This window comes from Aptenodytes patagonicus, chromosome 3 (genome assembly GCF_965638725.1).
Source record: "Aptenodytes patagonicus chromosome 3, bAptPat1.pri.cur, whole genome shotgun sequence".
Lineage (NCBI taxonomy): Eukaryota > Metazoa > Chordata > Aves > Sphenisciformes > Spheniscidae > Aptenodytes > Aptenodytes patagonicus.
The window spans coordinates 130864230-130889568 of NC_134951.1; the positions used below are offsets into that span (position 1 = coordinate 130864230).

Below are 25339 nucleotides of genomic sequence, written 5' to 3' on the forward strand. Positions count from 1 at the left end.
TCGTGCGGCCAAGGCTGACCGCAAATGACAGCCTCGTATCAAGAGCCAGCCTGGAAAGACAGAGGGACAAATGCCTGTCCCCCGATCTCCTCCTACTCCCTGAGTGACGTTGGATGCATGGGGAACGCACTCAAAATCTGGAGGAAAAGCGGCGCTGCTGGAGTTGTACGGAAGGCGCTGGCTCTTAAGCACCGCTGAAGATGCTCAGTCTTCTCGCAGCAGCTTTAGCACATTTTTCTTCTCCCCTTTAATCTGGGCCTCTAGCGACACGTGCCCGCCCTTAGCTGCTGATCACTTCAAGATGTGAGAAGCTGGTCTGGAGCGAAAGAGGCGGCGAGGGGGGGAAATTCAATCTCTGTCACCAGGGCCTGAGAATATGCAGTGAATAGGCAGCTTTGCAAGTCAAAGGAGTCTGGGAGTGATTTGTTCTTTTTTTCACTGAACTTAAGATGTTTTTTCTTCCCAGCTGGAAAAGCTTTCCAACTGGATTTCATCTGGTTCTTTTCTTTCTAACAGCCTGAGAAGTGCACTGCCCTTCCCAGCTCTCATTACAAATTATACACAAACAGAAATGAGCAGCTTCAACACAGAGCTGTCTTCTTGCCCCATCTCTGTTTCCACGGTGCGCCGGTGCTTACCTAGTGCTAACAGAACAAAATTTACATCTCTTTTCCTAATTTCAAGGCTTTGGGAGGACTGGCAGGCTGCTGGAAAAAAAGTTACGCTTGTGTCGTAGCTTCAGAGAATTTTTTGTGCAGGGAGCAGAGTGGTTGCAGCAGAGAAATACACTGAGTCACGTCAAGTCAGCCCGTTCCCCCAAATCCCAGTCCCTTCCCATTTGCGGTGGGGAAACGCTGATGGCCTCAATACAGCTTGGTCTCAAACCCCTTCAAGCACGGCCAGCGTTTGGGACAGGTTCTGAATACCCAGAAACTCCTTCGTTTCCTTCCCGTGCCGTCAGGAGACCTGTTCTTTTTCACTCCTTACATTAAACGGCTTGTGTTGCACATTGGTTTCACTCGGGTCTTCCTCCTTTTCTCATCGCGGCCTGGTTTCGTCTCTGTCCCCTCTTGTCCTGCTGTTCTGGTCCAGGCAAGCGAGGAGCGGTGCTTTCAGCACACCGTGCCCTTCCCAGCCCGCAACACAGGGTCCTGTATCTGGTCCCCCAGGCAGCAGCCATGTCCCCACCTTCTCGGTGTGGGGCTCCGCGGGAAGCGGAGGCTGGGAAGAAGGGAGCTGCTCCTCAGAACGTGCAAGCGCAGCCCTAAAATACCTTCCTGGCGATAAATCCAGTCCCCCTGCATGAAGAAGTTGTCCATCCACGGAGAACTGAAGGACAAGCTCTTCTCCCAAGCAGCAGCGATTGCACCCAGCATCCCACCGGGGCCAAGCCCGGGCACCTTTGCGACCTGCCGGGCCGGCCTGGCGGGGCTTGTGGGGCGGGACCGCAGCCCTGGAGCGCAGGGCACCGTGCCCCGGTGCTGCCCCGTCCCCGCCCCGCGCCGGGGCCCCGCGGGCGGGAGGCGGGCCGGTGCCGGGCCGGGGCGGGGCGGCAGCGCGCTGGCGGCGCCGAGGCGCGGCGGAGCGGAGCGGAGCGGTGCCGGTGGCGGCGGCGGCGGCGGCGGCGGCGGGCGATGGGCGGCGGGCGATGGGCGCTGCTCTGGGCGCTGCTGGCGGCCCTGCGCCCGCCCCGCGGAGGGGCCGGTGAGTCCGCGGGGAGCCGCCGGGCGTGGAGGCCGGGGGAGCCCGGGGGGCTCCCGGGCTGGGGGCGCCCAGGACGACCCGGGGATGCCAGGGCTGCTCGGGTGCCGGTGGGGGCGTCGGGGGTCCGGCGAGCCGTGTTCGTCCGGGGGCACGGGGAGCATTTTGCCTGCAGATGCTGCTTCGTTTCACCCTGCCAGCGGCCAGGGTGTTGCATGGGCACCCCAGTTGACCCCCGCACCCCGCTGCTGCTCGCTGGGCCTGCAGACCTCAGCAATGCTTAAGTCCTGGGGGGAAGCTCAGCAGTGATTTCGCTGCGGGTCTCTAGCGGCAGCACATCTCTGCCAGCCCCAGAGAGCGGGTTTTGCTGTCCTGGGGGACAGCTCTGCCTCTGCATCGTGGTCGTGTCGCAGCACTTTGCTGTGTGATGTGCCTCTGCTTGCTGGGGACACCGCGACAGGCAGGGACCAAAAGCTGCGACACATCAGCGGGTCTGGGATTTATCCCGTTAGCCGTGAGCCAGCTGTGTACCGGTGCTGGGAAAAATCACCGGGAAACTCTGTGGTTTGCGGCACAGGGGACGTGCTTTGCGGTGCTGTCAGTCTGCTGGCTTTTCAGCTCCACGTGCTCAGTTACCTGCAAAAAGAAATGCAAAGAGGCAAAAGTAGGTTTTGGACTTGAAGTGTGCCGTCATCAGGGCTGCCCGACGTTTGGTCGCAGGCTGTGAGCTGCTGGGGGTTTATAGCCCATGCTCAGGGATGCTGGGGGGTCTCGGAGTCGGTATGCAGATGGGATTTAGCAGGGAAGGCAGGAATGCGAGTGTTTGCTTTGGGCAGGATGGAGTGAAAAGCCCTGACTCTGTAACAGCGGGAATCTGCAGTGAGGGGAACTCCCTGTGGATTTAACCAGGAATCCTGGACTGGTTTATGCAAAAGGTGTTTGAACCCCGAGAATCTCTTTGGAAGTCAGGTGTGGCCCTGGGGGAAATTCACTTCTGACAGCTCCCAGGGGATGGGGAGGTAGGAAACCCTACAGGCAGGGGCTCTCCATTCCTCCTGCCCTGTCCGGGTGCGAAGGTACACTCAACAAGTGCCTGAGCAGAAAGCTGTTGTCAGCAGGTGAATTACTTCCAGTAATGGGAAATCCAGGGCTAGGGATGTAGGGAGCTTTTTGGCAGACCTGGGTGTTTTCTAATGCCTTCCTTACTGGGACTGCAGCAGAACGATGCACTGTTTCAGTCGTGGGGTGTGCAACTCCCTGCTTTTTGTTTTTCATCCATAATAAAGTATCTTGCCTCTAATAGCAGGCAAGACTTTCTTGTTAAAGCTCCGTTCTCCAGGCGAGTAGTGGAGAAGGCATGAGGGACCTGCCAGGCTGCACAGTAAGATCTGCCTTTGCTAGTGCTTTAGTTTCGCTGTGATCCCAGGTGTTTCAAGAGAGCAGCAGTGTGCTTGCAAGTGGATTTATTTCCACGCCAGCTTTTCCCTCAGGCCAAGTTGCGGTAAGCGAGGGGAGCTGCTCCAGTGTGGCAGGCACCCACGCAGGCACGCCGGCTTTCAGTTCCTCGGCTCTAGCGTGGGCTTTTAGAGCCAGGCTAAGCAAATCGCTCTGGATACAGGTAAGGGGTGTCCTGCCACGCAGGGCAAATCCCTTTGAAGATGCCGTGAAGATAACCACATCCCAAACAGCTGGGGATGGAACGGGTACCCAAAGGCAGCGCTAGATATGAGAAATTCCTGTTGTCACATGAGTCAGAGAGGAAAGTATTTCATTCCTGGGCAAGCAAACACCTCTTTTCACTTAATCAGTACAGAAAACGAGGCTAAGATCACCTTTGCTCTTTGCCTTTAAACTTGAAGCAGCCTGGGGGAGCAGAAATCATCCCGGACCAGGCGGAGCGCTTGCCAAGGGCAGGGACACGCGTCCGTGTCCTCCCCGGCCAGGGGTCCCTGCCGGGGGAGCTGCTCTGGCCAGAGCTGAAAAGCTTCAAAATGCAGCATGAAAACATCTGTTTGAGGTTGGATTGTGCCAGGCGGCGAGTGGCTCCAGCCTGGGTAACCTCTGGGAAGAGCAGGGGAGGGAAGGGGATTTGGGCTTGCTCGCTTGCTTGCATTTGGCACATCTTTTTGGAGCTGCCTGGCTGTTTGAGAGCCGGTGACCCGGCCCGCAAGTAAATGGCAGTGGACTGCGTTTTGCAGCAGTCACATGGCCTTTGTTTGTGTTGGGATGGTAAAGCTTAGGAAGCAGGTTGGAAAAGCTTAGGGTCTTTTTTTTTTTTTTTTTTTTTTTTTCTAAAAGGGAAACCCATTGTTTTGTGTGAGAGCCAGGGAGAGCCTTGCGCTTTTCTCTGCACCACCAGACCGGGCAGAACTTAAAAAGCCTTCTCAAATTTCTGTCTAGAAGTAGCATTTCTCGAGGGTTAAAAATAGTGAGCAATTTAGCAAAGGAATATATCCAGCCTCAAAATTAGGTTGTGTTTCTTGGCTCTCGGGAAAGCGCACTAGGCTCATGCCCCATTACTCACAATAGTAATGACGTAGTTTTGAAAACTTGTCGTTTGGTGTTTGAGGACTAAGACCTGCCTCAAAACAAACTCAGCTGAACTCCAGTTAAATAAAAAGGTTGTGCTTTCTACCTGCGGTATTAGCTTTTAAATTGTGAATAGGTTTTTTTTCGGAAGAGGCAAATTAATTTAGCTGAAATTCCTGTCTGGCACGATGCCTTTGCTTGCTGAAAGCAGCAAGGGAGATTTGCCACTCCGCTTGGGATTTCTGTGTGCCTGTGAAAGCCTCAGGAAGCTCGGAAACGGTCTGGTAAAAGCATCTACTTGTGGTGTATTCGCTAGATCTTATCTCTTCAAAAATATACAGTTTTGTTTGGGGGGAGTTGCTTTATATGGAGCTGCTCTTCATCATGGTCGTGGCTGGGGTGAGAAGTGCTGGGAGGGAGGAGGAAAACGCCGTTACAGGACCGGGTATGTTAAGTGATTTGTAGGTGGGGGCACGAAGCCCTCGGAAAGAGCTGGTAAATAGCCTTCCCTTGGGAAAAATGTCGGGGAAAAGACCCTGGGAGAGCAATACTAAACAGCAGCCGGCTCCTACACACTGTCTGAAGACATTTCTTCATCCGTCTGCAGCTGTTTCACCAAGAAAAGCAGCTCAGTGGAGTCACTTAGCTTAGCAAAAGCGTTTGTGGTTGACTCAGAGAGCATCTCCCCCTTTCAGAGCAGCTCACCCTGTCCTGGGAAGGGAGCAGCATCACCAGCAAAGAGCCTAAAATCAGAGAAATCCCGACCGGGGACTCTTGCTCTGCCCCAGCTGAAAATGGTTGAGATGAGGCCCCCGAAAGGGGTTTGCTGGAGTAAAGTCCCAAATTCCTCCTGCCCAGGGATCCTTTTATATTCCAGTCCCGGGGGTGCAATGCAGCAGAAATAGCTCCTGCCTCTCCTCTGCCGAAACAGAGGCGGCCGAGCACTTTCTTTAGCCTGGGCTGCTCTGGTTTGTTTTAAAAAGGTTTTTTTTGAAGGTGCTGCTTATACATAGTCAGGCTGGGGGCAGCCCCCAGCTCCATGTTTCCTCCTTGGGTCTCTTATGAGAGGTCTCCTAGAGATTTTGAGTATTTGAAGCATCTGTAAATGAACTGCCTTTAATTATTAATGGAAGCAGTGGGGCTTTGCAGGGTTTTGGAAGGGGGCACTTGCTGGCTGGTGCTAGCAAAACCGAGGTCTTCTCTTGCAGATGGTGCTGACCGAAATCGAGATCCGAGGCTGTACCTGTTGGCAGAGTCCCACGGCCCTGAGCGAAGCGTGGCCACCGTTGGTCAGTGGCCTCACCAGGGCACAGAGCAGCCCCAGGAGGAGCCCTCAGCCAGCTCTCTAGGACAGATTAAGTTTAACCCCACGGTGCGACACATTGTGATTAATGAGCACAAGGATGTCACGTTTAATTGCTCCATCAAAGTACCTCAGCTGCTGCTCAGGCCGGACACCCCAGGCATTTCCTTGTGGAAGGACGGGAGGGAGCTGCACGTGCTGGACCGCATCGCCACCAGCCACTTCGAGATCTCTGACGAGGAGGAGGTGGCAATGACCTCCACCTTCAGGTAACCGGTGCAGTCCTTCCTGGAGGAATGCCCTGAGCGTTGGCTCCCAGGGAGAGATGGGAAGCCAGATGGCTAGCAGGAGCCTGGGGCTGGGACTAGGACGGGCAGACACTCCCTGGCCCCCAAAGCCTGGCTTTGCAAGCCCAGCTTCTGCTTGGTGTGTGCTGTGGGGTGGTTGGTACTGATTGAAGCCCACCCCCAGGCTGGCAGTATTGCCGTGTCCTCCTGTGGCAGCTGTGTGTGGGGCAAGGCTCCCTGCCAGAGCCCTGACATGGTCTCTGTTCTCTCTGGCAGCATCCTTGCCGCCCAGCGCTCGGATAATGGCTCCTACGTTTGCAAACTCAACATCTCCGGCACAGAGGTGGTGTCAGATCCCATCTCGGTGCAGCTGGAAGGTGAGCTGGAGAAGGGCTAGGGCGGACGTGCTGGAGGTGTGGAGCATTGTGCCCCGGCTGAGTGTGATCTGGGACCTGCGAGCTGTCCTCCAGAATCAGGGAGTCCTGGCTGGGAAGGGGCTTGTTGCTGGAGCTGGGCACAGCCCCGGGCAGGACAGTTTGGGGTTGTTGATAGGGCTGTGTTTCCAAGCTCTCTGAATCTCTTGCTTCTCTGCTTGTCTCCGTGCAGGGCTCCCACACTTCATTCATCAGCCCGAGAAGCTGAATGTCACCAAGAACAGTCCCTTCAACCTCACATGCCAAGCCGTGGGCCCCCCGGAGCCTGTGGAGATCTACTGGTTTCGCAACAACGTCCAAGTCAATGAGAAGCCCTACATCTCCCCATCAGTCCTGACCGTGCCAGGTAAGCCATGCAGCGTCCTTGCCACAGCCAGCTGGGACACCTCTGTGTGGTTACTAGGAAGGGCAGGGTGGGAAGGTGTCTTGTGCCGTCTCACAGCCTGTCCCCTTGGCCTCGCACCTCCCGTTAGGCAGGGGCTGTGTTCCCATGCGCTGTCACAAGGCCATTGCAGCCTGCTTCGTCTTTGTGTGGCACTGTGCATTGCTGACCCTGGGCTGGAAAGCTCAGCACAGATAAATTTCCCAGGAGGTTTGGCATAAAATACGGCCGTCAAATTGCCTACAGTGGGACACGGGGGTCCAGCTTTGCAAAAGAGGTACCACAGAGGTACCAGTTTGCAAAAATGAGTCCCAGCCTGTTACTGCTCCATCCTCAGCGCTGGGAGCGCGGCTCTGCCCAGCACCGTCTGTACCACTTGTTCGGCAGCCCTGGGGACCACTCTGCCAGGGATGATCTGGGGGCAGGAACCCCCATCCCGACCCCCTCTGGCTGCTGCCAGAAATTTCTTCCTCAGAAGAGGCAGGATACTCAAACAGCTCTTTCCTAAGCAAGAAGCAGATTTTTCCTCTAGCCTGTGGCCAGGCCACCGAGTACACTGCTGCTGTTATGGGCTGCTTTACTGATGGTCGCTGCTTAATGTCTCTGAAAGACCTTCGGTTGGCCCCTGCAGCATGTCTCCATATCAGCCTGGTAGAGCACAGGGAGAAGTCCTTCATGTGACATAAAACCCATCATGGTTTTGCTGCAGAGGCAAAAGAGAGGAGGGATTTCTTGATTTGCTCATGAGGAGAAGGCCACTAGCTAATTAGCAGCCACACTATAACTGACTCGTCTTGGTGTCCAAAGGCAGGCTTTAAAAGGCAGTGAAAGCCGGAAGAAGTGACTCATTCCTCTTGGATGTTCTTGTATCCGGCTGGCACACGCTAGGTCAGGTCATTTGAACAGTCCCTCTCCTGGCCCAGGAGCCTCGTCGCACTGAGAGGCGCTGCTGCTGGTGTGAGCAAACGCTCAGCATGTCCAGCGCACCGTAGCGAGCCCTTCACCTTGCAGCAGCGGCAAGCAATGTGCCCAGGAGTGACAGCCCTGCACCTCCAGTAAAGTCCTTTGCATGAGACGAAAATCCTGAGCGCTGTTGCTGCCCGGGGTCATCTCACACAGGCCATGCCAACACCCCCGGAGAAACAAGCAGCTGGCCGCACTTGGGTATTTCCAGTGGCCCCCAAAAGCAGTTGTTCTCCGTTATCAGCTGGGAGATTTGAGCAATCTTCGACAAGCAATAAGTCATCTGATTCAAGCTGTGGCAGTGGGCTCTTCTGCTTTCTGCCTTCCCCTCTTTGAATGCAAAACAAATGCTTACTCAGGAGGTTGTGCAACGGCGCCTTAGAAACGTACGGTCCTGCCTGCTGTGCTGCGTCTCGCACTGGTGGCACGTTCGTGCTCGCAGCGTGGAAGGTGGGTGAGCTGGACCGCGGGGGTCACCCCTGGGCAGTCAGCACAGAAGTGCCGCAAAGGGAAGCGATGAGTGCAAAATAAAAGGTCTTTTGTGGTGCTGGAAAAAAAATAAAGCAACAGTGCAAGAAAGGAAGCCACAAGGGTTTTCTGTGAGCAGCAGGTGGAGAATTGGTGTGATTTGTGCATTTTGTGCAGGTCCAGTGAACAGGTCCTTATTTTTCCCCCTGCAGGTCTTAATGAAACGGCGCTGTTCAGCTGCGAGGCTCACAACAGTAAAGGGCTGACCGCCTCCAACCCGGGGCAGGTCAACGTGAAAGGTAAGCGGCGACGTGATGCTTGCTTTACCTGTTGACTACATGTGTCCAGGCAGGAGCTGTCCTGATCTCCACCCTTCCCAGCAGTCATTCTACGAGAGCTGAAGGAGATGTTTTTAGCGCTCCCATACTTATTTTTCCTCCTTTTAAACCTATATTTAAAATCAAGCAGGGTGCACGTAGTAGCATGGTCACCCCGTGCGGTTCTGTCATCCCAGTATCACTGCCGTGGGTGGAAGCACCAAAACGCACATTTGAAAGCAGAACTGTCAGCCCCAGAGCAGGTTTCGGAAGGGCTGTATCACTCTTTTCCTTCCTTCACAACCAGGGCGGTGCTCGCAATTTTCCATAGGAAATGGTGGAAATTCTTGACATTCCTGATGGGAGCCACTCCAGCAATGTGAGGAAGGTGTTCCCCAAAATATGTCATTGCCTCTAAGCAGCCCAGAGAGTTCACAAATACAGAACATGGTCAAGATAGTCCTGCAAATGACTTTTTCCTGCTTCCCTGTCCAGTGGTCTGAAACATCCGCGGTACACTGATAGAGGATGCCACTGCGGCTGTAGCCAGGGCAGTACCCGGGGTTCACGCACAGTCGGTCTGAGCCCTGGGAGCTGCCTGGGGGAAGCCAGATGTGCCGCGTTTGTGCTTAGGCCTCCAGCTGACTGTCCTTGGCTTTTCCCTGCAGGAATACCATCTGCACCCGCCAGCGTGCATGTCCTCAACCGAACGGCCCACGGTATCGTGATATCCTGGGTGCCAGGCTTTGATGCATTCTCTGCCTTGAACAGCTGCAGTGTCCAGGTGAGCATCCATAACCTCCCTTTGCCCCTGCAACCTCCCCTCACACGGATGCTCTGAGGCAGGTGGAAATCAATGTTTGGCATGAACCACATGGATTCGACCAGACCGTTGGTTTGGGCAAATTGAGTTGGACTTTCCCAGCGGTTTTGAAGGGGGAAACTGGCACACTGTCTCACCCGTGCCCTGCGGTCTGGGTGGCTGGGGAATTTGTGGTGGCATGATGTTGAGGAGTCAAAGTTGAGCAGCGAGCAGAGTCCCCAGGTGCTGGGACCTGGGGCAGCCGGAGCACTGCCGAGGTGGACAGGAGGCTTGGAAGGAGGTGCTAGAGGCTAGCTTGGTGGTGTCTGCTCACAAAGAGTGGCTTTGCTCTGCCCGCTGCGAGGGGGGAAAGATGGTGGAAGGGGTCCCGCAGAAAAGCCGACGCAGGGAGTGTGAAGCAGGCTTTTGTCCCGGGAGCGGCGTGGTTGAGTGGGGGCAGAAACAAAGGGCGATAGAAACAGGTGAGTTGCCTGCCTGGAAGAGCCCATCTGGGCTCGTGCCTGTGAAGCGTGCGGGAGCAAGCCGCGAGAATCTCTCCCCTCAGGTGAGACAGTCAGGTTCTCGTGTCTCCTCATGGAGAGATGCCCGGAATGCTCCAAGTAGCTCTTCGGGAGACTTTGCAAGCCTTGAGTTGCTGCGGGCACATGCTTGTCCCTACTTTTACCTCCTGGTCAAACGCTTCCCAAACAAGCAGCCTTCCCGCTGGGGTTTGGAGGTGGAGGTTTCTCTCGACTCCCCACTCCTTGCAAGTACTGGAAAGGAGCTGAGGGGTTGCCTGTCTCCTGGACAAGGCAGGGAATGCCATCTCCATGGGTACAGCCCTGCAAGTAGTTTCCACCTGCTCTATCTGTTTAACATTGCCAGGTTTCACAGTTCAAGCCCATTGCTTGCTCTCTTGTGGATATGTTTTTTGTACTGGCTAATCTATACTCTGGCTGAGGTAATGCATGGAGAGAGGCGATGTTTGAAGCCAGGTAAAAGTGAAAGGAGTTACAGGGAGGAAAGGTACCAGAGCTAATATTAGCGCTGCGTCCACTGCTGCCTTCCAGCTGGAGCTTGGGAAGTGGGGTGGAGAGCCAAGGAATTTCCTATGACTTAACATTCACGGTCTGTCATTAGGAAATAGCCTTTCAAACTGGAAAACAAGACATGATTTCTGGCAAAAACACAGCTGTGACTAAGCCTTTTTGCTCCTGTCCCCTTTGATAATCCCCTTGCTTGGGTAGCGTGGCCCACCGACCAAGTGACTCATTTCTGAGCACGCTGGTGCTTAAAAGGGAAGCTGTTGCTGTCACACCTGCCAAGTTCAAACTGTTTAAGTTTGCAAAAAGCCTGATTTTTAAAAAATACATAAATTTGATGGACTCTCTCCAGAAAAGTTGAGGATCGAGATAGCTGAGCTGGGCTCGATGCTCAGGCGAACGGCCAGTCCCAGTGGTGCTTTCAGGAGCAGCTTGCACATTCATCTGATCACTGCTCACGTCCCTCAAAGCAGCTAGTGATGGCTTGGGGACCTTGTCAGCTTTATGAGGCTGAAGGCTATTCTCTTTCATTTTGGCTGGAAAATACTGCTGGTGTTGATGCTGAGACCGTCCTGAGCATCCTGGGCTACCCAGAGGGGTACTCTGGTTGCTTAAGCAGAAGAGCAGGTCTCCTCCCACCCCAAAACCACACATGGAGGCTTTTGAGAGGACTGTATGACCTTCTGCTTGTAGTTCACGCTGAAACACATCCTGTGGGTTGTCTTCTGAGTTAACTGTTTCGCTTGCACTGGCGTCCCTCGTTCTTGCTCTTCCCTCTTTCCTCCCACTGCCCAGGCCCAGGCCACTCTTTTGGTGCTTCCCACTTTCCGGAGAGCTGCAAGGGCTGTGTGGGCAGCTGCATGGGTGCTCAATAGCCAGCCCTTTGGGGAGAGAGCAATTTCTCTTTGTGTAAAAAGCATGACTTGTTTTTAGTACGTTGAATTCATCCATGCTGCTAAATGTAATGATGGAGTCTGACGAGGTCTGTGATTAAGTCCCGCAACATCTGATGGTGCTAAGTCCTGCGGTCTAGTGATGTGTTGCATGAAAAAGGACTTTCCTTTGTTTGTTTGGGACTCGCTGCCTGGTAATGTTATTGGGCGCTCCTTTTGCTCCATGCCATAAGAAAGAGCAAATCATCCCTCCCTCCTCCTTTCCGCAGTGATGGCGATTTCACACATCTCTGCCGTGTCCCCACCGCAACTCTTTCTTCTCTGCGTGTGTTGGAGCCCTTGTCCTGGGCCCCGCGAATGGCCTGCCGTCAGCTTTCTGCTCGGCAGAGACGAGTCAGCATGCAGGAACAAGACCCTGCCGGTGTTTGGGAGGCAGGGCGGGAGGCAGGGCTCTGGATCCTGTTTACAGATGTAAAATTCCTGCCGCGCGTCTCACCCTGCAGGTTGTTGCTGACTAACCCCTGTTTGTGGATTGATTTTTCAATTAAGGTCAAGGAAGCTGTTCCACGAAGCAACATCTCACTTCTGCTCTTCAATACCTCGGTGCCTCCCCACGTGTATCACATCCAGCAGCTGGGGCCCATGGCGGACTATAACATCCGCGTTTCCTGTGGGAATGAAGTCGGCTGGTCGCCGTTTAGCCCGTGGATAACCGCCAGCACCACCGAGGGAGGTAGGAAATGAGTAGCTAAGACTGAGAAGGGTTTCCCTGCCTCGGTCGCGCAGCTGTGCTTTGTGCAGGACTCTCTGGATGAGAGGTTGGTCCAGAGTCATGGTCGCTTACGGGGTGGGACATCTCGACTCTGTTGATTGGGGAAAGGAAATTTACCTGCTGGAAATACTAAAGGCTGTAGGAAATACCGTGTGCTTTCTGGTTGAGCTACAGCTCATTTTCCATCAGCCTACCATGTCCGTGCACCCATCCACGTGGCTCCCCTCACCTTCTTTCTCTTTGATTCCTGCAGCTCCAACCACCCCACCACTGAACGTCACGGTGTCATTCAATGAATCCAGCTCCTCCCTGGAGATCCGATGGGTGAAGCCACCCCTGGGGAGGATCCACGGAGAACTGCAGGGCTATCACATCTGGTACAGGTGGCAGAACTCCAAGGGGTTGGTAAGTCACTGGGGGACTGGGGAAGAATGGCTAAAGCCTAGAAAAAATCCCAGCAGGCATCAAGCAGGGATGTCCAGTTTGGTGTTGGTGCTTCCACATATTCTTTCTGAGCTTATTTGTCTGCTGTCTTGTGCTTTCATCTGGGCTTTTTTAATACAAGTGGTCTCTCTGTTGCGTGTTTATGTAACTCGTGGTAATGCCCTAAGTCAATAATATTGGGAAGAAGCAGTTCTGCTTGAAGGAGACAAGAGGTTTGCTACCACGGCTCCTATTCTCTAAAATAGAAGTGAGACTCTTCCCGGTGTTGACAATCTTTGGTATGGCCTTTGGAGTGGCAGTCAAGGTTTGGCAGCATCTCTTGGCACTTTCAGCAATGGAGTCAATCATAAGGCGTTTGGGAGAATTTGTTCCCTGGGTTTTGAGTCGTTCTTTACTCGGATGGGATGTATTCCATGCATTAACTCATCTGCAAACCCATGGCACAGAGTTTCACAGCTCAAGGAACATTTTGGGGCCGGGGACCTGTCCATGAGCATATGAAGTCATCTGGCACAACCTTGGTTGCCTTTCCCAGGATTTGGGAAGTAGCCTTCGGGAATTTGCCAGGGGCAGGTTGGCCTGACCTCTCGGGCAGTCCTGGCTCATCTCAGCTATCGGGCAAAAGAGCATCCCGTCCAGGCTCTGCCAGTGGTCGGGGAGCCTCTGGATAATTGCGCAGATGTATCCAGCTGTCGCCTCTGCGCTGTGGTTTGGTCTTCCTCTGTCCCAGGCTGAAAGCACAGAGGGGCACTGATGGCCTGAACCCGGTGTGGAAAAAGTGACTCACCCCCTACTTTTTGTAGGATGCTGCATTTTCTGTTCTCCTTTTGCGCCTCTGAAAAAGAGCATGTATAGATCCAGACCGAATGAAGTCAGGGAAACGATATTATGGTCTTGTGACTAGCATGGAAAAAAAAAATGCTGACATATTTGTCATCTCTCAAGCGGAAAGCAAAAAACAGGATTTGCCCTTTAAGCCCGGGGAGACTGTTTTTTTGTTGTTGTTGTTGTTTTTTATAAATTTCCCCAGTCAAATGCTTGTGGGGTGAAATTTCTGCATGAGTTCCTGGTCAGTAACTGTTCTCATTAACGCTGGCTTTCAGGAGGCTCAGAAAACCCCTCTGGTGGGGAATGAGTTCAGGTGGGAGGTAGCTGTGCGAGGGACCTCGGCTCTTTGCAGACCGAAGGAAGCAGTTGTGTTTGTTGCTGATCTGTTTCATCAGCCTCCGGGTTTTATGGAAGGCAAAAACGCGTGTCAGAACCAGCCGAGGGCAGGGGCCAGCACGTCTTTTTATAAGGGCTGTTGCAGAATTAAGGGGCACGGGAACGGCTTGAGCCTGTGCCGTAACCTTTCTGCAGAGCACCATGGGCTGGTGCGGTGCCCGGTTCTCCCATGCACCCCCAAGGGTCTCCTGAGCCGATGGACAGTCTGAAGCACAAGAGCAACATGCTTGCTGTCGAGTGGAGCTCTGATTTCTCAGAAGTAAAGTCTCTGAGTTTTGGCCCTGGACAGGCTAAATATGAAATGCCCCAAAATAACCATTGGTTTAACAACGCCAGCATGATAAAGGCGGGGGGGGTCCTGTATTTCTGTGTCAGCAGGGCCACCTGCAGGCCTCTTCTTCTCCACAACCAGCTTAAAAACTATTTTAAAAACTTCAGAAACGTTGTTTTATTTTATTCTTAAACCAGCAGTTCTTGTTTGAGCCAAGGCTGCCGGAGCTGGGACGTGAAGAAATTCCTCAAGTACCGCAACACTCATAAAAACCATTAACTTTGGCAGTTCTGTCCTGCCAGAATGGCTGTCTGCTTTGCCAGTGTGCTCATGCTCTCCGCAGTCTGTTTGATAACAGTTGGGCTCTGTCCTCAGATGACACAACAGAGCTGTCTGCGATATGAAAGGATCCCGGTGCATTTTTAGGCTGGCGGTAGGGAAAGGATCTCCTGTGCGTTTCTGCCGAAGGATGCCGTGAACGCGAGGCTGGAGGAAAGCAGGAGTTTGGGAGCGGAGGCAGCAGCGGGTATCAGCTCACGCCACTGCCCGATGGCACAGACGCGCTCCTGGGGCTGGGGTGTGTTTCGCATCCATTTCTGTGGCTTTTTTATGACTCTGAACAGAAACCGGTTCCCTCTGAGCAGCTCCAATTTCCTCCTCCTTGCCCACCGATCCCCCTCGGCTGCTGCTTTTGCTCGTCCGCGTGGCATTCAGCCAGGGTGAGGAGCTGGGCTCTGCTGGCCGCAGCAGCCTGCCAGATGTTCTGGATGCCACTGGGCAGCTGTTTTGCAGCTGAGGATCGGTGGAGAGCAGCAGCAGCACTTTCTCAGCTGAAGAAGACCAGGAAATGACAGGGAATTTGCAGGGAAAGACTCACTTATGTTTTCACCAAGGAAAAAGGTCTGTGCCATGGGGCACACTGACTCCTGCCATGTTACCAGGCAAGAAAACACACCCTTAAAGCTGGAAAAATTATTAGCTTGACACAAAACCACAGTCAGAAAATATCTGCCCTAAGATCTACTTTCTGTGGCAGGGCACTTGAACTGTCAAACCAGGAGCGCTGCGGCTGAAAGCGGTCGGAGATGCTCTGCGAAGGAGCGGCGGTGGCGAGCGCCGAGGCTCTGCGAGTGCCGAGGCTTGCGGGGCTGCCCGGCACGAGCCGCGGGCATCCCTGGCTGGCAGCGAAGAGGGGTGCGAGCCTCCGCTGGCCAAGCCGACCGCAATGAAGGCTGGGGGTCAAAATGCACGTTACTACCAGTGCATGAAATGCTTTTCCCCCTTCCTTGCGAGATCGCTTTCCTGCCTCTCTTCTGGCTCAGGCTGCTGGTCCCGCTGCTGTTGACAAGCAAGGAGCGACAGCAGCACGAGGTTTGAACGGGAAAGGCTGCTCAGCCCCTTTCCAGATCCCATCCGGCTCTTGCAGGCAGGGCTATTATTCTCCGTAAATAGCTTGGTGCTGCATTTCCTCTGGGCTTGTGAAAGCAAAGCAACGCAGAAGTTTGACAAGGAGACAATTCTCAGTAAATCTCTAGGTTTCCCTCCTGCTGTAGGGAGGGGCTGCTGTATCCCCCAGCCCAGGATTTTCTTCCCTTCCTCTCTCCAGCAGAACGTCTCCGCTGAAGCCTGGCAGAACACCAGCGTGGCCCTCCTGCCCGTGGTGGCCACCAACGCCACCTGCTCCGTCCGTGTGGCTGCAGTCACCAAGGGGGGAGTGGGACCTTTCAGCAGCCCAGTGGAGGTCTTCATCCCCGGCAGCGGTAAGAAGATGCCTGTCCCTGCCCGCGCGGCGTGGGTGCAGGGGATGGTGATGGGGAAGCATGCAGGGCATGCTTTCCTTGCCCGGCCAAGGCCATTTGGCATCCCTCCATCCTCCTTCAGACGTTTTCCCCGTCAGCCAGGCTATCGGCCAAGAATCTGGGATCTTCAGCATGCTTTGGTAGCCAGGAGAGACTTGCTCTCCATGTGCAGCCTTGGTCCTCATGCCCTCTTCTCCCATGTAACCCTTTGGGCTTTACTGGGTTTGGTTTCAGCCCCTGGGAAATGCCCCCCCAACCCCTGGGTGCTGCAGGCTGAGTCCTTCACCGGCTCCATTAATGGGGTATTTTCTTAGGATTAATAACCTCAGCACCCTCTTCGACTCCAGCCTCCGGGAACGCAGACTCCTTTATCATAGCCCTGGGCTTTATCTGTGGGACGATTGCTGTTGGGCTGATCCTCTGCTTGTCCGTGGTCATCCAGAAAAGATGCATGGAAACAAAATATGGGTAAGCCGAAGGGAAAACAGCTTGCAGAGGTGCCCCGAGCTGGGCAGGTCACAGGCGCGTGGGGCACAGGCAGGCAGGGTGGGTGGCCAGCAGCCCACGCTGGACACGGGGAGAAGACTTCTGCCTCCAGTACTGATGTCATCCCCACAAATGGCATTTTTTTATGCCCGTGGTGAGGGACTGAGTGTATTTTTACTGCCGCGATGGTACTTCCCCTCCCTTCCTTAGCCTAGCAATTCACCTTTCGCTCACTATTCCTGTTTTTAAAGGGAAGTAAACTTGTGCAACTTGGTATGGGAGGGTGGCCTCGGCGTTTTGACACAGAGGTGAGAGAGCAGAGATGTATAATATCCTGTGGCCTGTGGCCTAGAGAAACCCCTCCTGCCTCGTCACACGCCAAATTTGTCTTGGTCCGATGGCTAAGTGTGGCACCAGCCCCGCCGGGCAGAGAGACTGCCACCGGGCTGCATAAGTGGTGTTTTAATGATGTGGACAAAGGACTGTTTTCTGCTACAATAAGCCAACACTACTCACTCACCCTTGTGACTTTCTAAGTGGCATTTAACTGCCCTGTGCTACTGTTTTTGTTAAAGAATTGTGGTCCTAGCAGCTTTTCTTATAAGCGCTATCACTTGGGTGTCCACTGCCAAACTGGAAATGTGATATAATTAACTCCTTTGGAAGAGCATCATTTCAGTAAGGGAGTTTATTGAGCTGGTGAAGGAATCCCACCTACTCTGATCTCCCATGGCATCACCCCCATCCCGATTTGGAACCTGGTAGTATGTAAGGATCCCTTTCCTAACTGGTGTAGCATTGTCGCTTTTTCCTTGCGATAATAGCTCCCTGGGAGCTCTTGAGCATCCGCTGTGTTTTTGTTTCCCGGAGCTGGACCTCTGCACGGCCCCGTACCAGAGGGGTTGCACAGCATCTCCCAGCAGCATGCCCATCACCACCGTTTTGGGGCCATGGTGTGAAGCTCCCTTTAGTTTCTTTTCGGCTAACAGATGGGGGTTGCACATGCTAATGGAGAGCATTGACAGGCTGGAGTTGTGCATCGGGCAAGAGAAGAGATCGCTTTAGGAGGTAGATCTGGGCACCACATTCCTACCGGTACAGACTGCTCTCTGAGTAGGAAATGAGTATCCCATTTCCTCCCCAAAAAACCTCTGTGACTCACTCCTTGACAGATCAGGCCTGTTTATCAAGTGGCTGTTTTGCTCGGATGTTGTAAGCAAGGGCACCACTCCAGTAAGAGGGAAATGAAAAAAGTTAGCAAGAATGTGCATATTTCCTCCTTTAATACCGATACCCCTGGTAGCGCTGTGGCCTCCCGCCCCTGCAGCGGCGATTCCTTCATCGGAGGAGAAGCAGCCGCACGTGGCCCAGCAGGTTCTGTTTCTGTCTCGCCAGGAACGCGTTCAGCAGGAACGACTCGGAGCTGGCAGTGAACTACACGGCCAAGAAGTCCTACTGTCGGAGAGCCGTTGAACTTACGCGTAAGTATATTTTTTTGTCCCTCTGCAAGGAGGTCGACGGGGATATTGCAGCAGCGATATGTCTGCAGGTTGGAGGTGACCTGAGCTTCTGTTCCCCTCTCCTGCAGTGGGCAGCCTGGGTGTCAGCAGTGAGCTCCAGCAGAAGCTGCAGGACGTTGTCGTGGACAGAAACGCCCTCAGCCTGGGGAAGGTCCTGGGAGAGGGTGAGTGCTGGATCTGGAGAGCTGGGGATGGACATATGGGGCAGGGGCTGCCACTGTTACCTACATCATCCCCCAGCTCCAGGCCTGGGGGATATGGGGGAGATGGTGGGTCAAGATGACCAAGTGCCAGGACCCCTGGGTTCCTGTCTTCCTTCTGCCACTGATGGAAGACTTTTGGGGACGAGGTGTCCGTCTTAGAGCATTTCAGACCTTCAGGGACAAAGTGGTGTCCTTTAGGGCTGTGGATAAAGTGCTTGCTTCTTTCCATGGTGCAGGGGAGTTCGGGTCAGTGATGGAGGGGCGTCTCAGCCAGCCTGAAGGCACCCCGCAGAAGGTGGCTGTGAAGACTATGAAGTGTAAGTCATCACCCTGGCCTTGCAGAACTTGATGTTGTTTGTCCCAGTGGGTGCCAGCGCTCCTGCTACCCATCTCAGGTGGTGCTCTCTCTGCATGCTGGCACCATTTTGGGGGGATGCTGGCCTCTCTGCCACAGCTCCTGGTGCCAGTCAGGAAGGGGCACTCATATCAGACAGCCAAAGATGGCAGAGACATCCCGGTGGTCCCTTCCCCCTGACTCACGCAGGAGCTATTTCTAAATAACTGTGCTGTGAAGGAGGATGGCAGCAGTGATTTGGGGTGTTAAAGCTCTCGGGGTTTTAAACCTCCTCCTTTTTCTCTGCTTCCCAGTGGATAACTTTTCCCAAAGGGAGATAGAAGAGTTCCTCAGCGAAGCAGCGTGCATGAAGGACTTTGACCATCCCAATGTCATCAAGCTCCTAGGTATGGGCTGTCACTCCCCGCTCTCCAGCTGGGATTTGGGCTGGGGAGCCGGACCTGGGAGTGCTCGGGTCCTGCACAGACGTCTGCGGGGGGAGTGTGGTGCCTTTGCCCACGGGGCTGTGCAACCTGTCCATGTTTCCCAGGCGTGTGCATCGAGCTGAGCTCCCAGCAGGTCCCCAAGCCCATGGTGATTCTCCCATTCATGAAATATGGCGACCTGCACAGCTTCCTGCTTCGCTCGCGGCTGGAGATGGCTCCCCAGGTAATGAGCGCCGGGAGCAGAGGGCCCTGTGTCTGCGAGGAGCAAGGTGGGGCCATGCCTCTTTTGGGGACAAACCCGCCTTTGTTTTTCGAGAACGTCAAGAGGACTTGGTTGTAGTCCTGCTTCCCGCCTTTGTCAGGTGGCAGTGGTGGCATCCAGCTCCACAAAAGCCTGTGGGATTCTCGCCTTCCCTTCTCCAGGCTGAACAAGCCCAGTTATCTCAGCTTCTCCTTGTACACCATCTCCTCCAGCCTCATCTTAGTGGTCTCCTCTGGGCTTGCTCCAACGTGTCTTTCTCTTACTGAGGAGCCCCAAATGGGGCACAGCATCCAGATGTGGCCTCACCGGTGCCAGATTAAGGGGAAGAATAGTTTCTCTTGACCTGCTGGCTGCTCTCTTGCTAATGCAGCCTGCTACAAGGTTGGCCTTCGTTGGCACAGAGGGGCACTGCTGAACCACGGTCAACTTGCTCTACACCAGGGTCCTTTTCTGCAGAGCTGCTTTCTAGCCAAAAATACGTGACCTGAAGGCAGCCAGTGGGAAAGGCAAGAAGGAAGCAACGTCTAGTTGCAGGCTGCACTCCAGAGACGTGGAAGGAGGAGGTGGGGGTGGGAAGGGTATCCACTGCTACAGCAAACCACAGCGAGATGTGGTTTGCCGGGACGGGCTCTTCTGGCCAGCGGCACAGCCTGGCAGACAGTGCCTGGGCTTATTTCTAAAACAACTGTCCCCGCATCTGCAGCTCCTGCAGGCTTGTGATTCAATAAATCTTACAGTCTGAGGGCGTTAGCCCAACGGGGGTGGGAGAGGCCACAGTGGCTGCTGCTGCGGGCTCCTGGTGCTCTCCAAGGCCGGTGAGACCACCAGGATGTCAGCCGGCAGGCCTGGACAGGGAAGCCTTTCAGATCAAACCAAACGTGCTTCCCAAAGGGCTTGCACTAACCCGCACCTTCCCTTCCCAGTTTGTGCCCCTGCAGATGCTGGTGAAGTTCATGGTCGATATCGCCCTGGGGATGGAGTATCTGAGCAGTCGGCACTTTCTCCACAGGGATTTGGCGGCTCGAAACTGCATGTGAGTTTGTTTTCCTCTGCTTCGTCCTGGATAGATGAACACGGGTGGAAGCCCTGTGGTTTTACAGCACAACGTGGCTTCCCTCAATAAAACCTCCCTCGGTCTTGAGAGGCATGGGAAAAGAGCTCAGCCTCAGGTTTCTGCTTCGGAATTTGGCATGTCAGACTTTTCTACCTCATCATCCCTGTTTCCGCCTGACAGGTTACGGGACGACATGACGGTGTGCGTGGCGGACTTCGGTTTGTCGAAGAAGATTTACAGCGGCGATTACTACCGTCAGGGCCGGATAGCGAAAATGCCGGTGAAGTGGATTGCCATCGAGTCCCTGGCTGACCGCGTCTACACCACCAAGAGCGATGTGGTAGGTCCACGTGGCTGGGCAGCCAGGCGGCAGGAGGCGAGAGCTGGGGACCGATCCCCGGGTTGAGTCGTCCACCCTTGCCGCGCTTTGTTACGGCTGTTCTTGTACCCTGGAAGTGCAAAGCCAGAGGGGCGGGAGGCTGTCGGTAATGGGACGCGCTGACCTTTCGCTGCCTGCCCAGCCTCCTGGAATAGGTTTACTGAGTGGGCCGCTCGCCTCATCTGTGGCATTGCTTATTATTTCCAATTTTGGGGAGGGCAGGACTGGAGCGACAACTCTTAGCATTGTGCGAGGGCCCAGTGGACGCTGGGCAGTGACCTTTCCCCGTGAAAAGACTCATTCATTCCTCCTGGAAGCGTCCTTTCAGCGCGCTTTCCCTTTGTCCTCGCAGTGGGCATTTGGCATTACCATGTGGGAGATAGCGACCCGAGGGATGACGCCCTACCCAGGAGTGCAGAACCACGAGATCTATGAGTACCTCTTCCACGGGCAGCGCCTGAAAAAGCCCGAGGACTGCTTGGATGAGCTGTGAGTATTGTAACCCTGTTTCTGGGCTGTAGCGCCGCCCCTTTGCTCTCTGCCTGCCTGCAGATAGCCTGTGCACCGCTTGCCCTTAGCTGAGGTGGTTTCTGTGGGGTGCTACTCTTTGCGCTTTGTGGCTCTCAGTTGCTGGTGTCCTTTCTTTAAGGACACAGCAACTGCTCGTGCTGTGGATTTGTGGCTTAGCACTGAACGTGGCTGAAAGCCCGCGAAGCTGTGCATCACAGCGCAATCAAAGACCGTGCCGGTATGCCCGTGCTCCCACCTGCCGCAAACCTGCCTCTCCAAGCGGAGTGAGACGGGTCTGTCCCGGGGAGGGAGTCGCCTTCCGCCTCACCCCCTCCATTTCTCCCACAGCCCCCAGAAACAACAGTTATTAAAGATTGGATTTTTTAAAAAATGGCAAGGATTTAACCTTTTCTTCCCTGTGGGGTTGACGGGCAGGGAGCTTACAAGAACGCACACGCAGGTTAGCTCTCAGAGGAAATGGTGTGGGTCAAATTTTAAATTGAAGTATCACAGAAACAAACACTTCAAAACCCTTAATATTTGCATAATCTCCCGAGGTTTGACGTGCCTAATAAAAGCCAAATCCCAGAGCAGAGCAGCGTATCACCCAGGGAGGAAGAAGCATCTTCTTAACTCCAGGCAAACTGGCGCGCAGAAATCCCAACGAATATCCCAGGAGAGAGCGATGTGCTTGCAGGGCTGGCACGGAGGGCTGGCGAGCTGGGCTGTTGGCAGCCGGCGGCGTGGGGCGGGTGGGAAGAGCCGGGTTCACCTCGCTGCTCCTGTGAGGGCAGGAGCAGTGCCCTCTGCAGTTTGTGGTGGAGGAATCCGACTTTTTAGTTTTGGGGTTTTTTTTAATTAAGATCATAGAATCATAGAATCATAGAATCATTGAGGTTGGAAAAGACCTCTAAGATCATCGAGTCCAACCATTGACCCAACACCCCCATGCCCACTAAACCATGTCCCTAAGCGCCTCATCTACACGTCTTTTAAATACCTCCAGGGATGGGGACTCCACCACTTCCCTGGGCAGCCTCTTCCAATGTTTAACCACTCTTTCAGTAAAGAAATTTTTCCTCACGTCCAATCTAAACCTCCCCTGCCGCAACTTGAGGCCATTTCCTCTCGTCCTGTCGCTTGTTACTTGGGAGAAGAGACCGACCCCCACCTCGCTACAACCTCCTTTCAGGTAGTTGTAGAGAGCGATGAGGTCTCCCCTCAGCCTCCTCTTCTCCAGGCTGAACAACCCCAGTTCCCTCAGCCGCTCCTCATCAGACTTGTTCTCCAGACCCCTCGCCAGCCTCGTTGCCCTTCTCTGGACACGCTCCAGCACCTCGACGTCCTTCTTGCAGTGAGGGGCCCAAAACTGAACACAGTGTTCGAGGTGCGGCCTCACCAGGGCCGAGTACAGGGGCACGATCACTTCCCTATAGTTTTGATAAGATAGTTTTGGCCGGAAGGTCTTGGCTGGTGATGCTCTTCTCTGCCCCACAAAACTCCCTCTAGCTACTCAGGGCCCTTCAGTGCCTAAAATCTACGAATCTGGAAAGGGAAAATGTGGGAACCTCAAAACTTTGCATTTCTGAGCAGCTCAGCAAGGGTTTTCCTCCTGAGTTTTCTCCCTGAGTTTTCCTCCGGTGCCATTACAGCTGAAAATGTTTAACCCCCCCCATGGCTAAAAGCTGCAAATACGAAAATGGTTAAACTAGCAAAGGTGCTTGGAGTGGCACAGCGGTTCCTACGAGGCCCCTCTCCAAGGCCTGTCCCTGAAGGAAGGGGCAAAGAAACCTTTTGTTGGATCCAGCCTGCTAGAGGGCGGAGGAGGCGGTGTGTGCCCAGCAGTGACCCGCTTGCGGGGAGGCTCTGGGAGTTTCCGACGTGCCCTGACGTCCAGCCTGGGAACAGGCACCTGCGGGAAGGACAAGAGAAGGGCTCCGTGCCCCGGGAGCAGAACTGGGATGTTCCCGGGGGGGGGGGGGGGGCTGATCACAGGGCTGCAGCTGGCTGCCTCTGCCCGACCCTCAGTGAGTGCCAGGCACTGGAAGAGACTTCTAACAGCAGCTTGGGCTGATAAATCCCTGCCGTTGGGCAAACAGCCTAAGCAGAGGGAGTTGTTTTTGCTATGTTTTAATGCAAAGCAGCTCAGGGCTTGCCCAGTTTGGAAAGAAGCAGGGAATTGGCCCCCGTACACCCTGTAGCCCAGCGCCTGGCAACATCCTCCACGATAACCACGCTCCTTTCCCGATTTCCAGGTATGAAATAATGTTTGCATGCTGGAGAGCTGACCCTGCCGCCCGCCCGACGTTCTCGCAGCTGAAAGTCCATCTGGAGAAGCTGCTGGAAAACCTGCCCGCCGTCAGGGGATCCGGGGACATCATCTACATCAACACCAGCCTGCCCAAGGAGAGCCCGGACTCCACCCAGGATTCAGGCTTCCCCCAAGCGGACTCTGATTTGGACCCCGGGGACGTTGCCGAGCCCTGCTCCCCCGGAGCGGAGGCGGCGCTGGTGGCCGTGGACGTCCACCACAACGAACGATGGGGGACGAGGTACGTCCTGGAGGAGCAGCTCGGCGGCCCCGCGGAGGAGGCCTACGTCCCGCTGCTGCCCGAGGGGGCGGCCGGCGAGGGCTCGGCGTGGACCCAGGCCAGCACCTTGCCCGCCAGCGGCTCGCTCGCGCCGGGGCTGCCGTGCACCCCATAGCTGCGCGGAGGACTCCAAAGTGCTGCTGTGAAAGGGGGAGCCTGCGTAGAGCAGGGTGTAAATGGGCTCCGAGAAAAGGACAGAGAGGGTCTATTTTAATAAACAGTCGCCTGTTTTATTTCCTCCTGCGTGATTTTCGTGCCAGAGTCTGGCCCTTCCCAGGAGCTCTTTCCTGGGCTGAAGTCACGGGGGTTTGTAATTAAATGCTGTAACGAGTTTTTCTGTATTGGGAGGCTTTGGTATTTGAGCTCCCTACGGCTCACAGGTAAGGGGCAGCAACTGACCCCCCCCAGGGGTAACAGAGCATGGCCGGTGCGGCCGGTGCCGCGGCGTGGGGGCACACGGTGAGCACAGGTGAGCTCCCCTCTGCCACCCCACGTGGGGTTGGCTTCCCGCTGTGCGGGCTGCACCGGCACCGAAGGGCGAGGGTGCAGCCAGCCTCGCGTGGCCTTTTTTTTCCCTTTCTCACCATTTTTTGTGGCTTCTGTGATGGGCAGCCCTACGGATGGTCTGGGCCCCTGCTAGACAGCCCGCTGAGGGATTTCAGGCTGCAAGACATCCCCGTCGAAAATCGCAAGCGGAGCCCAAACAGGAACAGCGGGTGCTTCAAAATCCCCTTCTCCCAGACAGCAGGTTTCCGTCTGTCCTGGCCGTGTGCCGAGAAAACCATCGGTCCTGTTGCAACGACGAGGAAACAGGAGTCTGTAAGGGGGTCCCGGGAGGGATGGAGCCACCCTGCGATGGCTTGGCCCTTCCCAGCTGCCCCTTCTCCGTTTGAGGGGATTTCTGCTCTTTCCGTAGCAGGGGTTGCTCTACATCAGCCGGCCGCCCCGCCGCGCCCAGCAGATGGAGCAGGGACCCTGCGCACCGCCCGGCCGCCTCTTGCCTCTCCTGCGGGGGTGCAGGAGCTGGGAAGGGGGTGCAGGGGATGAGGAAAGGGGTGCGGGGGCTGGGGAAGGGGTGCAGGGCTGGGGAAGGGGGTGCAGGGGATGAGGAAGGGGGTGCAGGGGATGAGGAAGGGGTGCAGGGCTGGCGAAGGGGGTGCAGGGGATGAGGAAGGGGGTGCAGGGGATGAGGAAGGGGTGCCAGGCTGGGGAAGAGGGTGCAGGGGTTGGGTAAGGGGTACAGGGGATGAGGAAGAGGTGCAGGGGCTGGGTAAGGGGTACAGGGGATGAGGAAGAGGTGCAGGGGCTGGGTAAGGGGTACAGGGGATGAGGAAGAGGTGCAGGGGCTGGGTAAGGGGTGCAGGGGATGAGGAAGAGGTGCAGGGGCTGGGTGAGGGGGCGCAGGTGATGAGGAAGGGGTGCCGGGCTGGGTGAGGTGGTCCCGGCCCAGCCGGAGCTGGGGGCTGGCGGTGGGCTCCTGCACGGTGCTCGCTCGTCCCGGCAGCGGCAGAAACAGCTTTTCTGCAAAAAGACGCCCCAAAACGCTGCAGGGAGAGCATCGTGCCGGGGGCGTCGAGCGTTTGCTCCGCAGGGTCTGCGCGGGGTGGCAACACGCGTAGCCTGGGGGCCCGCCGGGGGATGCTGGAAGCGGGACAGGGCGCTGCCAGGTGTCCCAAGGGGATGCGGCGGTGGCGGCCGGGACGCCCGCAGCATCCCCCCCGCAAAAGGCCGGCGCCGGGGCGTGGGGGGGCGGGGTGTCCCCGCAGCCCCGGGTCGGGGAGCGGGGGGGGGGGGACACCTCTGCGGCCGGCTGCCCCGAGCGGCGGGGGGGGAGAGCCAGGGCGGGGGGACCCGGCTCCCCGGGGCGGGGAAGCGCCGTCCTCCCCGTCGGGGGGGGGGGGGGGGGAAGCCGAGCGCCGCGT

At 55.5% G+C, this 25339-nt stretch overlaps 1 protein-coding gene across 3 annotated transcripts; it reads left to right on the plus strand.

Moving 5' to 3' along the window:
* The first annotated feature begins 1634 nt into the window (after positions 1-1634).
* On the plus strand, positions 1635-23650 carry MERTK (MER proto-oncogene, tyrosine kinase). 3 transcript variants are annotated; one of them, XM_076335239.1, is made up of 19 exons: positions 1635-1704; positions 5439-5802; positions 6097-6197; positions 6427-6600; positions 8280-8366; positions 9053-9168; positions 11672-11855; positions 12148-12299; positions 15440-15593; positions 15947-16100; positions 17514-17599; positions 17707-17802; positions 18078-18158; positions 18490-18582; positions 18726-18844; positions 19807-19916; positions 20118-20277; positions 20669-20805; positions 23082-23650. In XM_076335239.1, the coding sequence occupies exons 1-19, from the start codon at positions 1635-1637 to the stop codon at positions 23530-23532; spliced, it is 2889 nt and encodes a 962-aa protein (XP_076191354.1). In that variant the 3' UTR covers positions 23533-23650. The 3 variants fall into 3 exon arrangements, with proteins under 3 accessions (XP_076191354.1, XP_076191356.1, XP_076191355.1); XM_076335241.1 differs by having other exon boundaries at positions 15980-16100; XM_076335240.1 differs by having other exon boundaries at positions 15443-15593.
* Positions 23651-25339: the final 1689 nt, after the last annotated feature.